This window comes from Pelodiscus sinensis, chromosome 2, assembly GCF_049634645.1.
Source record: "Pelodiscus sinensis isolate JC-2024 chromosome 2, ASM4963464v1, whole genome shotgun sequence".
NCBI classification, from domain to species: domain Eukaryota; kingdom Metazoa; phylum Chordata; order Testudines; family Trionychidae; genus Pelodiscus; species Pelodiscus sinensis.
This window is the reverse complement of record NC_134712.1, coordinates 15,262,049-15,280,330: the sequence shown is the minus strand read 5'-3', so window position 1 is coordinate 15,280,330 and position 18,282 is coordinate 15,262,049. Positions and strand designations below refer to the sequence as shown.

The following is an 18,282-nucleotide window of genomic DNA, read 5'->3' as shown; positions in this document are numbered from 1 at the left end:
GTCCTTAAATATTCCTTTTAGCAGCCACTGCCCTGTAACATCTGGTATCCTTTCATTGTTTTCATGCTGCCTCAAGATCCGCAGAAAACTGGTTTCTAATGTAGTAACATTCACTGCTAAGTCCCAATCAATCTGCCCTCTTTTTTCAGTATCTGATGATTTATGTTAATAATAGCATTTATACACTTTTTTCTACTTGATTTTTTTCCAAGACTGGATATGAAGAAGGACAACTTTCTGATACATAATGATTAACCAACTGGAATAATGTACATGTCACTGTAGCTGAAAGTAATATAAGCTGATATGTATCTTTGCAGTGCAAGTACATCTGTGCTAAATTGGTTTGCATATATTACCATTTTCTCTGAAAATATACGGATATTTGAAAACTTAAAAATTCTCTGGATTTGCCCCAGGAACAGTAAAACAATGTGCATTATCACTGGCAACTCTATTGCTTCCTGAGTGCTCAAATAGCACTTTGGCCAGGTTTACTAAAGACTAATATAACTATGTTGTTCAAGGGTCAAGGGTGTAAAAACCCCACACCCCTGACTATACAGTTATACTGACCCCACTCTCCCCTGGTGTAGATAGTGCTATGTCGATGGCTTCTCCCATCAATATAACTACTGCCTATTGTGGGAGTGGATTTACTATGCTGTCGGCAAAGTAGCATCTTCATTGAAGCACTGTAGTGGCCCAGCTGCATTGGTGGAATTTTGCCACTGTAGTGGCTTAAGTATACACCTGCCCTCAAATACATGGAAACCTCCAGAAACACTCCTTGCAATGAAGCTTCACTTCTTTTGGGGAGCAGGGCCCAGAAGCCATGGAATAAGCTTTCCACTGAGATATACAGTACCTCTAGTCTTGCAAGATCCCAAGCTATTGGGCTCTATGGAAACCAGGTAGAATTCAACTATTTCATCCATGCATTAATGGTGTGTAAGTTTTAGAGATGGTTCAAATGTAGGGACCTCCTGAGGAAATTCTGTTCCAAAATATTAGAAATTCTGGAAAATTCTGCAATTTTTTACTCCTGTATGGAAGTGATGAACACTGGACACTGGCTGCATAGAGGTGGGAGATCACTTTTCCCTCCCTGGGACATGGACCTCTGATATAGGCCAGGCTTTGTGCTGTGTCAGGGTTGGGTGTAGCCTCACGTCCAAATCCATGTCCTGGGATAGAGAAGCTGCAGGGTGACATTTCACTTCTGTGGAGCCAGTCACCCGTATTCCTCACTGTCCTACTAGGGCAGTGGTCACCAACCAGTAGCTCGGGATTTACCGGTAGCTTCTGACAGGTGATCTTGACTGGTTTGGCTGGGAAGCGATCAAGCGCTGGCACTTGTGTTGCCCCTCCCCTCACCGTCATGCTGCTCCTGCCCTCTGCCTTGGAGTTGCCCCTTGGGAGTCTCCTGCTTCCTGTGCAGGATGTGGGAGGGAAGGGGGACACTGATGACAGAGTGTCCCTCCTTCCCCCATTTCTGTACCCTATCTCCACACAAAAGGTACGTCTAGACTACAGGCTTTTGTCGACAGAAGTTTTGTCAACAGATACTGTCAACAAAGCTTCTGTCGACAAAGAGCGTCTAGACTACATCCAGTTCTGTCAACAAAGCAAGCTGCTTTGTCAACATGACAGTGTAGACGCAAAGGACAGTGTAGATGCAATAACGCCTTCTGTCGACAGAGTTCTGTTGATTAAAGACGTTATTCCTCATAGAATGAGGTTTACAGCCGTCGACAAAACTGCTGAGTCAACAGAACAACGTCGACAGAACTCATCAGCAGTGTAGACGCAGGTATAGTTTTGTCGACAAAAGTGGACTTTTGTCGACAAAACCCTGTAGTCTAGACACACCCAGGGAGACGAAGATGGAGGGAGGTTGACAATGCAAATCTCTGTCACTCTCACACACCGTGTGTGTTTCTTTCATTGTCACAAACACACACACTGTCCTTCCCTCTCATTTTCCAACCAAATACACACATGGGGGGTTGTTGTGGTTACTACTTTTACTGTTTTTTGACTGGTCTGTGCATTTCATAATTTTCATTTCTCTCTTATGTTACATTTGAGTTGTGAGTTCTAAAATGCCTAACCTGTCATGGATGGAGTAATTCTCCCTGTGGTAATTGCTGCCCTGGAAGTGGCTGGCAAGTCCCTGCAGCCCCAGAGAAAGGCAGAGCAGGGGGGGCTCCACAGGCTGTCCTTGCCTGCAGACACCACTCCTCCAGCTTCCATTGATCAATAACGGGGAACTGTGGCCAGTAGAAGCTGTGAGCTCAGTGCCTGTAGTTGAGGGGCAGCACATGGCGCCATGGCACCATTGCTGAACTTGCCAGCTGCTTTCAGGAGTGGTGCAGGGCCAGGGCTGGAGTAGGGCTGCCTTACCCCACTGTTCCCCCACCCGGAAGCCATCTCAGTTAAATGGTGCCCAGACAGAGCCTGCTTCCTGAATCCCTGTCCCAACCCTGAACCTCCTCCTACCCCCAACCTTCTGCCCCAGACATGAGTCCCCCTGCACCCAAAATCCTTCCCAGAGCTTGTACCCTGGAATCCTCCTGGACCCCAATTTCCCACCCTGGGCTAAGCCTGGAACCCCTCCCACTCACCAAACTCCTCGGTTTAAGACCAGAGCTTGCCCCCCAACACCCTACACCAGCCTGATGAAAGTGAGTGAGGCTGGGAGAGGAAGAGGGATGGAATGAGCAGGGTGAGGCCTCAGGAAGGGATGCAGCAGGGGCGGGGCCTCAAAGAAGGGGCAGGAAGGAAGCGGGGTAAGGACATTTGGGTTTGAGGTAGATCTTACATTGCACTTAAATTGAAGAAGTGATCTTGTGCTTAAAAAGTTTGGAGACCACTGTACTAGGACTTTCACATTTATTTATTGATAAACAAAATCTGCAGAATTGTAAAATGTAGGCAGAATTTTTAATTTTTTGGTGCAGAATTCCCTTAGGAGTAGGATGTGCATATCCCCCAGCGCCTGGAGGGCAGGTTGAGGAAGGGCCAGTGAGGAGCCCACAGAGCCACCCATTTTTGTCCCTGTGAGGCACAGACAGAGAAAGAATGGAGGCTTCAGCAGCTTTAAAGTTACCATAACAATTGTGGACCATCTTGATGAGAATTTTTCTTCCCCTAAGGACCAAACCTAGGCCACATGGGCATGGTTCAAAGGAAGTATTTTAGCTGTGGATGCATATGAGCACAGGCACGTACTCCAAGTGGTTCGTCTGTCCAGAAAGTTGCACAGAATATTAGAGAACCACAATACCACTCATTTAAGATTTGAAATGGGAAAACAGCTACAGCTTCATTTTTTCATTTATGAGTCCTATATTAAGCTCACCCTGTTCCATTTCTGCATCTTCTTCTATTGCTAGTTAATGAGATGTTTCCTGCAGCAAGGAAGTACTGGCTTATCTAAAAATGAGGTGACTCAGGGTACATTTTCTGTTTCTAAGGGCCTTTTGTCCCTTAATGTTTAATGACACGGAATTATACCATATACTCAAAGGAGAGGACAGAAAATAGCAACACATGGCATGAAGGAAATGTAAGTGACTGAGTAAATTAACCATCAGCAGCAGGTAGCTTGAAGAAAAAATATCATGTTTAAATATATCACATTGGCATTTGATGCTTGGAGCTTATTATCGGTATTATTTATATGATAGTAACTCCTACGAGCCCCAAAGAAAATAATTACACAGCAAGACAGTCTCACCCCAAAGGGCTTGCATCGAAACTCACAAGTCTGCCCTACATGTGATCTAATGGATGTAGTCCATTTAGCACAAGCAGCAGTGGCTTAAGGCTTTAGCTCTACTAGCTTCCAAGTTCAGACTTGCAGATGATCTGACTTATGGATATTATTGCACATGACCGAAATGCTTGACGCGGGTATAAAGCTGCACTTGTGTTTGGCTGATTAATATATTCCACAAGCCCTTCATGGGCCACCTCACATAATGACTCTCTCGGTCCTCAGGGATTGAACTTAGAATGTAAAATCATCTATGTCTACTGCAGGGGCCTAAAGGACCAGCCCCATTAACTCACTGCCAATAGCATAAACCTCTGTAAGTGGCCTGGCCACTAGAGCACAGCAACCATGCCCATTGTGTTAATGTGGATTCCCATTTGCATATCTGGAAGACCTCTAGTGCCACAATAACAAGTAAGCCTGGCCCAGTGTGTCATCTGAAACCCTCAGTCATTGTGTCATTACAGCGCTTATGCCTCTAACATTGATAATTAGTCTTGTGGATGCTCTAAAGGTTCATCTTTAAAAGTTAACAAGTAGTCACACAAAGCATACTGCAGCTGTTACCTAACAGTCATCTGAAGCACTGAAAGCAAAGGATCGCAGTAGCATCATAGCAGAGACTGCTTTTGTACATTTTAAAAAAGGTTCTGAAGAAAACACGAGTCGCTGCCAAAATGTTTAACATATGGTGTTTTCTGGAATCGTGATAGCAAATATAGTCAGCATTTCAAATAAATCTCTTCTTTCAGAATACCTTTCTGATACAACTTTTCCAGCCCCATTATATTTAGAAGTCTGGCGCAACCTTAATGATAGTGTTGCTATTCCACCGTATTATATGCAGGAAGTGTTACATACAATCTACCTGCACAGACAGATTTTATATAACGAGTGGTCCTGTGGCACCTTAGGGCATGTCTACACTAGGAAATTATTTCGAAATAACTAAATTCGAAATAATAATACCCCAAATAACAAAATTAAAATAACATGTCCCCACTATGGGGAGCCTCGAAATTAGTCCGAGCCACGCGACTTGTGAATGTGCTACCTTGACTTAGAGCCCCAGGAAGCATTAGTGAGTAATTACTTCAAATTACTATGTGGAGTAGTTACTTCAAAATAACAGCAGCGGAGGGTCCACACTACCGCTATTTCAAAATAACTATTTTGAAATAAGTGTTATTCCCCGAGGAAAGCAGGAGTACAGATTTCAAAATAACCAGCCCATTATTTCAAAATAATGGGCTTGGTAGTGTGGACACTCTGTTTATTATTTTGAAATAAGGGGAGGTTATTTCAAAATTACTCCCTAGTATAAACCAGAGCTTAGAGCAGGCTTGGCCTTTCCATGAGGTGAACTGAGGTGGCCACCTCAGATGCCAGACTGTGGGGGGGAAGGGGGGGATGACCGGGGACCAGCAAGGCCCAGAGAATTAAGACCTTTCAAAGTTTTGGCCCAAGCGAGGGGGTATGGGGGTGTCATTTGAACTCCCCACCTCAGGTGCCAAAATGTTGTGGGCCAGCCTTGGCTTAGAGACTAACAAAAATGCATAGTATCATGAGATTTTCTGAGCAAATCTACTTTATCAGATGAGTACATCTGTGAAGTGGGTTTTGCCCATGAAAGTTCATGATACAGTAAAACTCCGATAGTCCGGCATCCAACTGTTCGGCACTCCCAATACTCCAGCATCAAAATGCCAAGTGCTCCTGACCAGCTGATTAAAAAGCCTGCAGCTCAGCACACATGCTGGTTGTAACCAGAGGGAGCATAAAATTGGGGAAGGGGGGAAGGGAGTGGGATCATGTTACAGTACAGAGAAGAGCATTTTGCTTCAGTGAGGGGGAAAGGGGAGGGGTGGGGGAGGAGGATCAGGTTACAGCATGGAGGAGATGGGAAGAGGAAAGTGGAGGAGGATTGTGTCCTGGCCAGCTGTTAAACCATGCAGCTGTACCGGACCTCCTGATTATCCGGCAAATCTGATAATCCGGCACCACCTAGGTCCAAAAGGTGCCGGATAATCAGAAGTATACTGTACTATATATTTTTGTTAGTCTCTAAGGGTATGTCTATACTTGCAGCCTAATTCGAACTAGGGCTGCAAATGTAGGCATTCAGAATTGCAAATCAAGCCCGGGATTTAAATATCCTGCGCTTGATTTGCATCTTCCCAGCCGGGCGCCATTTTTGAAATTTACAAGCCCGAAGTAACTGCCCGCGTTTACACGTGGCAGTGAAATTGGTGTTAGAAATAAAGCCCTAGTTCGAACTACCTGTTAAACCTCATTGTAAGTTATGGTTAAGATTTTTGCGTTTTCTCTTAATTGAAACTTATTGCTAATTTTTGTTTATATTCCTGGTGAATGCCTGGAGTTTATGCTTTCTTTGTATTTGAATTGCCATGACATATTGATCACTACTGACAGATTAAACTATTTCAATTAAACTAAAAACTATTACTCCAACTTCAATGTCATGCTGGTTTCTTAGCCAAGAATATATTAATTCTTGCGTTAAAGGCTATGGAAGGCTTTGAAATGGCCTATTGAAGAGCATTGTATCAGAGCTCCGTGTGATTATTATTTATTCAGGGTCAGACTGTGATCCTCTTAGCACAATGAGCAGTAGATTACTCCAGAAGTAGTTCCATTGACTCCAATGAGTAAAGAGATCACAGTCTGGGTCCTTAGCTTAATAAATTTTTGCAGCAGCGTGGGGCCAGGTGAGACACACCTCTCCATGGCTGCTAAAGTTCCAGTGGGCACAGCTGGAGGAGGGGTGCATGTCCTTTGACAGAAACAGTTCCTGGTTCATCTTTCCCCCGCACTTCCCAGCCAGAGTAAGAAATGCAGCAAACTGTGCACTTTCCCCTCATTCCCTAACTTATGGGAAACAGGTGGCAGGGATTTTCACCCCCCACCTCCACCCTCCATAAAGGGTGCTTGGGAGGGTCTCAGTGATGTGGCATTTCTGGATGGGGGGAGAGCAGGGCACCTCCAGGCAGCCCCTTTCACCTGCATGGTGATTCTCTTTTTTTTTTTGGATGATGTTATGAGAATCAATCCTATTCCAGGCATGTCCCATTTTCCTGGAACAACAAAATCATTTTCTTGCTTTAAGGTATGATAGGAGGAAGCTGCATACCATATTTGGTGGTCCTAGCTCTTACTGTTTAGGAGGAGTTCTTGAACGAACACACAGACACACAAACAGACTCTCTCAAATATATTGTATGTTACTCAAGAAATCATATCCAGCATACAGTGCACATAGGGTTGTGGCTACTCATGGTGAATAGCCCCTCACTACACGAAGAGTCCCTTTTGGAGCATGGCACTACTGTTTGTGAGGAAAGTGGCCAAACACAGCCCATAAAAAGTGTAACAATAGCCATTTTTTTCCAAATACAATTGCTAACACTTACTCTCCATTGTGATTAAATTTGTCGTATCGTAGGAAGAGGGAGGCATAAATGGTCTCAGTCAGCAGCGAATAGATTGCGATCATAATGAGAAGCACGGCCAGCTTCAGGACAGAGTTGAGCCGAAGAAACACTGCACAGGTCACCATGGCCAGGACACCGGTAAAGACAAAATACTGAAGAGAGAGCATGAGTGGTCAGTTTCAGCACTTAGTGAAACTTTATTAAAGCCCAAATTTTCAAAGTCTTCACTATTTGTGCTCAGAAATTTTGAAAATTCAGATCTGAATCTGGCACCAAAAATTGAAGCATCTATGCACAGTGGACATTTACAATGATTTAGTGTTGCAAATCCAGCAAAATTTCACCATCCTATTACAATGTGATGCCCAGAACCTCATTCACTTCTCATTTTCTAGTGCTTTCAACATCTCATTGCAGTCAGCATGCTACAGAGAGGAAAACGTGAACTTGGCCAAGTGCTTACATTTGAAATGGCCATGTCAACACCTGCAATCTGAACAGCTTAGTGCCAATAGCTATCCAGAATAATTCAGCAGTAACATTATGCAAAGGGTGCAGAACTGGTTATTTTCATGTAATTTCTCTTCTGCCACCTCTTTGTCCTCTCTTCTCCGGTGACATACTGCTACCTAGACATTAGTTGCATAACAAAGGCAACACCATGACACTGTCACGTGCCTCTTTTAGAGCAATGCACTTGTTTTATTTATGGCCAGTTCTGCGGACGGGTTTGCTCCCAAGGGAAAGGAAAGTCCATCTGCTACAAAGACATAGACTGCACAGAAAGCCGTGACAGTTGAGTCATTGTAGTACATTTTGGTGTGTAAGATTTCTTAGCACACTCCATGGACCTCATCTGACTAACATTTGCTTTTGTGTTATTGAACTCAGGAATAATCTCTAGTTATATTTACAATGATTTAAAAATATACAATGAACCGTTGCCAAAAGTCAACACAAACAGGACTCAAGAGTCAACACCTCATTTGCACTCTCTGAGGTCCCGGTGTAGCCAATCACTGAGGCATCTCCTTTTTTTTGAATGCCTTCAGTGGGACAGAAGCATGTGTGTAAGCACTTGGCTTAATGGGGATATGAGTGAGCAAACAGGCCTCACAGGTGCGCTGATTGCAAAGCCAGCTCTTCCTCGGCTTTCTCCACAGCATGAGACTTCAGAATGTCATGTTGTCACAGCCACCCTACTCTTCTAACACTGCTCATGTTTGCCTCTGGAAGTGTAAAGGGAGGGGCACTCAAGAACCACTGCAGCAATAGCAGAGGGCAAAATCTGGTTGTAATATCCAACAAGATCATCCGGTTGGTTCTCTTTGTAACCTCCCATTGCGTTTTCTACCAGTGTGTTGATAAACACTTAAGATCTCAATAAGTTTCAATCTAAACTCAGAAATACCTCAGGATAGGAGCAGATATCTGTAAAAGATTCAGAGGAATTGAACGTCTGATTCTTAAAGGGTACTGGTTTGTCAAAATCACACCATAGCTGTGGATTTAAGAAAAAAACAAGTTAGGGATGTATTTAAACTGAAATCATTTCCCCTCCACCCACAAAACAGTTACTTAGACTTAGACCAGGGAACTCATTGGTTTCGAGGTGCACGTGTAGACTACTCTCAGCTTCCGAAAGAAGATATGCAAATTTGGTGTGAATTTGCATATCTTCATTCAGGAGCTGAGGGTAGTCTAGATGTGCCCCAGGTGTCCACATCGCAGAACCATACCACCACTAGAACTGTTACCCCTGCTAGCAACCTCAGTAGAAAATCCAAGGGCTAAATGGCAAGAAGATGTCTGGGAAGTCTGTGCGCACCTGTCCATTGGTACATAAACACCAGACTCCTTTCTCATGATTAGATGAATTATATTATGAGTAGATTAATGTAACAAACCCAGTTTATATGCACAGATATATTTTGCACACATACAAGTTATGCACCATTTTGGCGCCATACACATTGTACTAAAAATGATACTGTGGGCCTAGCGGATACGGGCCAAATTCCCATGGTGTCACTGGAAGAAGTTTGGCTTGTGCATTCAAAAAACAAAATTTGATCCTAAGAATCCAAAAGTGATTATTGTGATGATGGAGAACTAGACAGTTAAACTGAAAATAGATTTATCTGATACAAACTCAATAGAGAATTTAAAATAGTATTTTAATTAACATATATAAACCAGCTAAAAGCTAAACCAAATGGCAGTTTGATGTGCAATATATTATACTATAAAACCAGGAACATTTGGTAATGATTTCATATTATAAAATTCAGAAGGAGTCACTTGTCACACACATTAATCAAGTCTGAATGTTTATTAGCAGGCCATTTCACCAGCCTAATATTTATATGCTAGATCCCCTGTCACTCCTGGAAACAGAGTTAGATAGTTTAATGAGGTCTGATTTCCTATAATTAAATTCTAATGAAGTCTCAACTTGTAACTCTCCTATTTGTTCTTTTAAAAATAGTCTGAGCAATGCAGAATCATTCTCTAGGATATTTGTGCAATCCTTGGTGACAATTGATGGTTTATGTCTTATGTAAGTTCATATGGCATTAATCAGAGAATGCCTCTGTTTGCAGGATAGAATTCATAAGAACCCTGGGCGCTTTCCTCCTCCTCACCTAGGAGCCTGTCTGTTGCCGGCTTCTTCTGGGGCACAGAACAGTCTACAGTGCCAGGACAGGCAGGTAGCTGCCTTAGCACCCCCACTCATCACCTATTACCTTGCAGCAATGAGACTCAGAACCTGACATTCCGCAGCCCAGTACTGGGTTGTGACCTGTACTTTGAAAATCACTGCACTATGCAACATTTAATGCAGAGCAGCAGGGCCCACATGGACTGTTCGGCTATTTCTACACTGGCACGATCTTGTGCCAGAGCTATGCAAAAGAGGGTTTTTCTTGCACAAGAGCCTCTTCGGCAAAATGGCGGCTCATTAGATATGCAAACGAGGCTCAGCGATATTCCTTGCTTAGCCTCATTTGCATAGCTCTGGCGCAAGATCGTGCCAGTGTAGACATAGCCTTCATGTGCTGCAGGCTAGTGCAGGGTAAATTTATGCCCCATGTTGCTAGACACTAAGGGCTCGTCTACACTGGCCCCTTTTCCGGAAGGGGCATGTTAATTTCAGCTATCGTAGTAGGGAAATCCGCGGGGGATTTAAATATCCCCCGCGGCATTTAAATAAAAATGTCCGCCGCTTTTTTCCGGCTTTTAGAAAAGTAGGAATAAGAGCCTCCGGAAAAGGGCTTTTTTTCCGGAGGATCGGGGCCAGTGTAGACGCTCTTTTCCGGCTTTTCTAAAAGCCGGAAAAAAGCGGCGGACATTTTTATTTAAATGCCGCGGGGGATATTTAAATCCCCCGCGGATTTCCCTACTACGATAGCTGAAATTAACATGCCCCTTCCGGAAAAGGGGCCAGTGTAGACGTAGCCTAACTGTTCATATAGATTAAACTCTTGGCTAACCACAGTGAGAGCTTTGACTTCAGCACACGAGCCTTTGTCATTTCACCTCGTTGTGGCAAACTTTCCGCATCCATCAAAATGGGGGGAAACAATAACATGCACCTATCACATGGTGAATTATATTTTTGGAAAGTACTTTCAGATCTTCATCTGGCAGGAGCTATACAAACAGTAATCGCAAGCAGGTGAAGTGAATAAGTAACCTACTGTAATTCACATATTAGTGAGATTTCAGCTGACCCTGAGAACAGACTTCACTGACTATTGGGCTGGCCGGCCTGACTATCTGACCCATTTATTGGAAGGTTGCTGGTGCCTTTGAAGACACAGGGGCTGTGTCTAGACTGGCCAGTTTTTCCGGAAAATCAGCCGCTTTTCCGGAAAAACTTGCCAGCTATTTACACTGGCCGCTTGAATTTCCGCAAAAGCACTGACGATCTCATGTAAGATTGTCAGTGTTCTTGCGGAAATACTATGCTGCTCCTGTTCGGGCAAAAGTCCTTTTGCGCAAAACTTTTGCGCAAAAGGGCCAGTGTACACAGCTCAGATTTGTTTTCCGTTAAAAGCATTTCCGGAAAATCATGCCAGTCTAGACGTAGCCAGGGAGTCTGTACACTGTTGCATTTTTAAGTTACACTGGGCCCTTTCTGTCAGGTTCATCATCTAAGCACTAGCACTTACTATCTAAGCACAAATGCTTTGCAAACATTTTACATATGGATTCCCTTACACAGAGATGAACTAAATGACTAGTCAACAGTCACACACTGAATGAATAAGCAAATTAACAATTGAAATTAGGATGCCTGACTTCTTGGCTCTTACTGCAGCCACTGGACTACCTCACATCTGTGTCATCCTTTCACAGGTAATGTGATGTTGTTTTCTTACATTATCAGTCAATAATGTTGCTTAGAAATCTAATTTACAACAGAATTACAACAGATGAGAACCTTGTACCTTTTATTTGTGATCACTATTTGGAATACTACTTCTTAAGAAACCACATCATCATAGTAGTAGACCACAAATGGTTTGCAAAGCACTGGACATATTGAGTGGAAAGAAGCAGAAGGGATTTTAAAATAGCCAATCCTCATAAGGGAGAAATAATTATGCATGTTAGAAAACCATATTTTAAGCACATGCTTGAATTTCCTGAAGTGCTTCAGTTTTGCTTTTTATTTTTAAATTATGACTGGTTTGTTACCACATTAGTTAGCAAGAATAACAGGACTAATGATTCAATTTCATAATTCATAAAAAAGATTTTCTGGTATAAATATACCACCCTCCCTTAGTCCTTCTGATGCTTACAATATTTATGATGGCTCCCAGAAAGTTAATCATAATGGATGCAAAAATGATGACATTTCTGGCCAAGTAGGTCTCATTAATCCAGCAGCAAGTTTTCCGTAACACAAGGGGTAAACATTTATAATCCTCTGCAGTGGTGATTAGCACAAGAGTGGAGTGCAGCATAATCAGAATAGAAAACTGAATTACCATTGGCACCATCCTGCAGGGGGAGAAAAGAAAACCCAACAAAATATTAAAACCATACCACTCCATATTAAAAAAATACTAGTACACTGAGGGTTAGTGTTAAGAAATAAATATTAGTTAGATCACAACACACATTCCCTTCCTTTTCTCTTAGCTTTTCTCTTAAAAACCAGTTGTTCTAATAATTGGTACAGTTAGCCCCAAGAAACATCCCATATGCTGTGGTCAACCCAGTGAATACAAAGAATTGCTTATATTCCATATGGCTGACCATTACTTCACCTACTTTATTATCCCCTAGCTTGCTAAGCAACTGCTGTGAAGGCAACATTCCAGTGAAATTACTACCAATATCTCTGTACGCCCTGGATGTTCGAGTGGTAGAAATACCCTTCTTTTCAGGCTTCAGTGCTTCTTTTTCAAGATGCTTTCAAAGTCAATCTACTCGTACTCAAGGATCCCAGATCCATTCATGTATAAGCCAGTAGTTATACAACTAGGCTGGTTTTGCTGCAGTTTTAAACAATGCTATTCTGCATATGGTGCTATTCATAGGTGTCTTAAAAATGTAGCACTTATAGAGTAGTGAACTGTAAAGTGAGAAGGGATGATGGTGATAATCTCGTCTTTCTGCATAACACATGTAACAGCATTTACATAAAAGTAAGACTTACCTTGTTCCCTTGTTTTAATATTGTGCCAAGATCATAACAGTAAAAGCACCTTAAGGAATTTTAACAATTATAATAGTCAATCACATGTTTTCATACAAGCCCTTCAAAATACAGAGTACATAACCTTGCCTCTGCTAAATTAAATGTAAGGATCACAGAGCACACTTTTAACTGAAACATGCTCTCTGGCATGGTCTTCATGAATTGCTCTCTAGTCTGTTCCTTATCAGATACTGCCAGGTACATACACCACCCTAAAGCCTGTGATGTAAGGAATATTGTTATACTTACATGCACAAAGACCCATTGCTCATTTCCAGTTCAATTTTTGTTCCCTTCTTTTGAATTGTTTAGTTTCTGTGGCTTAGACAGGGAACTTGAAAGTAATGGGGCTATTCATATGCTTACAGTTAAGCATGTGCTGAAGAGTTTTGCTGAATCTAGGACACAGTGCACAGCACTTTGCAGGATCAAGTTCTTACTGTCTATATGCCATACAGTATTAATACCGATTTCTTTCTTCCTTTGTCTCTCTTTTTCACCTTATCTCAATGACATTTGTGTAAATCAGGTGAAACTGCATTGCAATCAGTGGAGTTAAATGAGTATTCATGGCCAAAAATCTTCATTAACAGACAGCTAACGTTGCCTGTTGCTGCCGTATGCCCTTCCATAAAATTGAGTGGCTAAATACAAACCTCTGACGTGCCAGAAATGCCGCAAGAACTAAGACTTCTGTAGTAGAGAGGGCCAGGAGTGCTGGTCCTGGTGCAAGATTTGAGGTCAGAACCAAAGGTTGTGAACCAAAATTGGACCATGTATTAAAGCAGGTTCACTATCTGATACATGAACCTGGCAAAGTTGTTGCTCGTGTACTAGACACTAGATATTTACATAAATATATTCCAGCTAGAACTGGCCCGTCCCAATCCAGAACAAAATAATGACTACATAATGAAGAGGGAAGTTTTGTCCAAGAAATCAGCAACAAGGGAAGGTAACAAAAGAATGTCATTAAACCTTCCCCCCCCACTCCCACTCTGTTCTAAAATTTGATTTGTCAATTTCACATGCGTTCATTTTTTTGATTGTATCACTTTGGTATATATGGTTGTGACTATTTTCTTCCACAAATTGATCTGAGGAAGTGGGTCTGGCCCACAAAAGCTCATCACCTAATAAACCATCTTGTTAGTCTTTAAAGTGCTACACAGTTCTGTCTGCTGAATGATCAGGCTGCTTTATCTGCTCCAAGGACAGAAGCAATGGGCAGGCTGGACCATGTTACTAAGGCAACAACATTCCAGCCTTATGCTCTTAATGACACCAGGCAGAGGTCTGCTGAACCAGCTATCTGCACGGAGCTGGACAGCACACTAAAAGAACTTACCCCCCCCCAAGCCACCAGTCAACCCCTCCCTCCCGTCACACCTGCACCCTGTAATCTTATCTCTATCTCCCTAGAGCTGGTGATAGACAGCTGGGAATAAATGATAATGATACCTCTGCAAAACTAGTTTTCTTGTAAGCAGATGTGCTGAGTAATTAACAAAACGTGCCATTTTTGTGCTGTGTTAGGGTGTTGAGACCCATAGACTTCCATGCTGTTATTTATCTGACTGCACTGTGATTGCCCTTCACTGCATTAGGGGTAGCTGCACTAAATAGAGTAAGCTGCATCAGGTTGCCTCAATGGCTGTGTCTAGACTACATGCCTCTGCCGACAGAGGCATGTAGATTAGACACATAGGCAAAGGGAAATGAAGCCGCGATTTAAATGATCGCGGCTTCATTTACATTTACATGGCTGCTGCGCTGAGCCGACAAACAGCTGATCAGCTGTTTGTCGGCTCGCGCGCTAGTCTGGACGTTCCCCCTGTCGACATCAAAGCCCTTTGTCGGCAGCCCCGTTATTCCTCGTGGAATTAGGTTTACCGGAGCTACTGACAAAGGGCTTTGATGTCGACAGGGGGAACGTCCAGACTAGCGCGAGCCGAAAAACAGCTGATCAGCTGTTTGTCGGCTCAGCGCAGCAGCCATGTAAATGAAAATGAAGCTGCGATCATTTAAATCGCGGCTTCATTTCCCTTTTCCAAAACAACAAATCTACATGGCTCCATCAACGGAGCCATGTAGTCTAGACGTACCCAATGTGTGACACAGCTAGAAATGGCAAGGGGTGTCTGTATCGCAGGGGAGTAGCGATCTCTCATTTCTATGCTGAGCTATGGTGTCAAAGCAGACAACCACAATTGCCTATTCTTGCTGTGGGAATCTCTAGAAGCCTAGCCACATATATGCCCGTGCACCACGTGGCTCCCCCAGGGTTAAGTGACATTAACATCCCAGAGAGAAATAAGAGAGAAGTAGCAAAGTCTGGGGCAGCTTGTATGGCGTGGGTGAACTGGCGAAGTGGAGGTGAGGTGTAGTTAGAGCATGGTTGCTAAGCCTGTCCTAAATGTGACTGTTGCCATACTTAAGAGAAGATTGTGACAGTTTCCGGTACAGTTCTCAGGAACCCTTTTCCTCTCTGTGCTTAGTATTATGCAAAAGAGTATCATGGGTGGCATCCTGCCACCAGGAACTGTGTTTGGGAATTGCTCAAAGAGGACAGTGTTAAGGTGGCATAGAAGGGGTGGTGTGGGAGGTAATAGTTTAACTGTACAGTTGCTGGTTGTCAGACATTTAAGTTAAGCCACCCATCACCTTTCCCTCACAGACTCCTTCTCTTGAGGACATTAAATCCAAATCCAAAATGCCCCATATTTTGGGGTGTTCAGATTTGACCTGTACAGAGAAAGTGTTGAATTGCAAGCTCCAATTTGTGGTTTGGGCCCTTTTGCAATTACAAAGCGGCTAAGTGGGGGATGCGCTCTAGAGGGCAGAGGATTCACAGATATGTGGCAGCCCAGATGTGCAGATCTAACACAGTCATGTGACAAGACCTGAACGGGGCCTAGAAACTAACATGGGGCCCTGAAATAGCCTGGGAGTGAAATAGCTGGTCCCTGCTTAAAGGTGCCTCATATAGTTAAAATTATTTTTACTTGGGTGCCTGTAAATAAATGGCAATATCTATGTTAGAAAAATGCATACTCCTTCACTAGGGCCTTGGCATGTTTAGAATGAGAAATGACCTGGAAAACATTAAACTAAAATGTTTGCTGATATTCAAAAGGAAATTTATTTTGTGAAAAAACATAAGGACATAAAACGAGAGTGAACAAAGAGGACAGGCCAAAGAGAAATAATCACTTGCAGAAATAGACAAGTAAAGATCATTACATAAGCATTCTAAATGAAACCAGTCCAAGCAGAGAATCTTAATCATGTATATTATTAATGTTAACTTATATTTACTAGTCATTTACCTTTAATTGAAATATTTTCAGTTTCAATGTAATAATTTAGCTGTGGTTTGCTGAGGAGATATTGTACGTTAGTTAAATTTAATTGAGTCTGAAATTTGATATTTGTACAATTACTGATGCAGTTTTAATCATTCTGAAAAATGGTATTTATGAGACAATTGCTTTTCTGAGATAGGAAGATGAAATAATGCCCATCTTACATCATTATTCTTCCTTGTCTAACACCTTCTATTAAAATTCATGTAATAATCTCTGAAGTGTAAACATGGTGTAAGACTTTGAATAAGCAGGCAATCATTTCAGGATAATTTATTTTAGTGCAGTTAGCACCTTTTCAGAAAGAATAGGATTAAATATAAAAATATTTCTGATGAAATGTACCTAAACAGCTAACAATACTTTGTTACACTTTAATAACTTTTGGTTAATAATGAAAATTTGCAGTGTCCCTCAACATAAGCAAACAGAATGGTAGCTTTTGATATGGGAAAGTTATTTTTAAAAGTATTTTAGAAAAACATTTGGTTGATTTCTAGAGGAAAAAAAGTTCTGATCTAGTGATCTGAAGTCAGAGCAACAACAGAGTTACTTTGCCTGACAACCTTTCTGATGGCTTTTATTTATGGTATATTATCATGATTATTATTAATAAACACAATTAGAATATTTGTATGGAAGGGTACAGCCTACTCAGGAAGGATAGGCAGGGAAAAAAGGGAGGAGGTGTTGCCTTATATGTTAAAAATGTGCACACTGGGACTGAGGTGGAGATCAACGTAGGAACCAGAAGTGTTGAGAGTCTCTGGTTGGGTTAAAAGGGGTAAAAAACAAGAGTGATGTCATGTTAGGGGGTCTACTACAGACCACCTACCCAGGTAGAAGAGGTGGATAAGGCTTTTTTTAAACAACTAACAAAATCATCCAAAGCGCTGGATTTGGTGATGATGGGGGATTCAGCTATCCAGACATCTGTTGGGAAAGTAACAGAGCGGGGCACAGACTATCCAAAAAGTTCTTGGATGGCATTGGAGACAACTTTTTATTTCAGAAGGTTGAAAAAGCTACTGGGGGGAAGCTAATCTAGATATGATCTTAACAAATAGGGAGGAGCTGGTTGAGAATTTGAAAGTGGAAGGCAGCTTGAGTGAAAGTGATCATGAAATCATAAAGTTCATGATTCTAAGGAATGATAGAAGGAAGAACAGCAATATAGAAACCATAGATTTCAGGAAGGCAGATTTTGGTAAGCTCAGAGAGCTGGTAGGTAAGGTCCCATGGGAAGCAAGACTAAGGGGAAAAACAACTGAAGAGAGCTGGCAGTTTTTCAAAGGGACATTATTAAGGGCCCAAAAGCAAGCTATTCCGCTGAGCAGGAAAGATAGAAAGTATGGTAAAAGACTGCCGTGGCTTAACCAGGAGATCTTGCATGATCTAAAAATCACAAAGGAGACATATAAAAAGTGGAAACTAGGACAAATAATAAAAGATGAATATAAGCGAACAATACAGGTGTGCAGGGGCAAGATTAGAAAGGCAAAGGCACAAAATTAGCTCAAATGAGCTACAGACATAAAAGATAATAAGAAGACTTTCTATAAATATATTAGAAGCAAGAGGAAGACCAAGGACAGGGTAGGCCCATTGCTTAGTAAGGAGGGAGAAATAGTAACCAGAAATTTGGAAATGGCCGAGGTGCTTAATGACTTCTTTGTTTCAGTCTTCATCAAGAAATCTGATGATGAAGGAATGCCTAAGGGTACGTCTACACTACAGCATTTGCATTTCTCTCTTGAAAGAGGAATGCAGTATAGTTATTTCAAATATCTTATTTCAAAATAACACGTCTACACACAAAATGCATTTTGAAATACCATTTTGCTATTTCGAAATAGCACGTCCACACTGAGTGGACGCTGAATCGCATTTAAGGGTATCAGGTCAGGAGTTACTTTGTGTGGCTGCTGCCTGAGGCCTGTGCTTAAAGGGACCCCTCCCTGGACAGCT

The 18,282-nt window shown here is 42.2% G+C and overlaps 1 protein-coding gene across 2 annotated transcripts in view; it reads right to left on the bottom strand.

Moving 5' to 3' along the window:
• ADCY8 (adenylate cyclase 8) overlaps positions 1-18,282 on the bottom strand; it is a 214,533-nt gene that overhangs the window by 34,383 nt on the left and 161,868 nt on the right. For both annotated transcript variants that reach the window (XM_075920134.1, XM_075920135.1), the window contains 3 exons: positions 12,045-12,246; positions 8,645-8,734; positions 7,213-7,385 (listed from right to left, as the gene is read on the bottom strand). In XM_075920134.1, the coding sequence (XP_075776249.1) occupies positions 7,213-7,385; positions 8,645-8,734; positions 12,045-12,246 (465 nt within the window). The remainder of the gene's footprint in view (positions 1-7,212; positions 7,386-8,644; positions 8,735-12,044; positions 12,247-18,282) is intronic.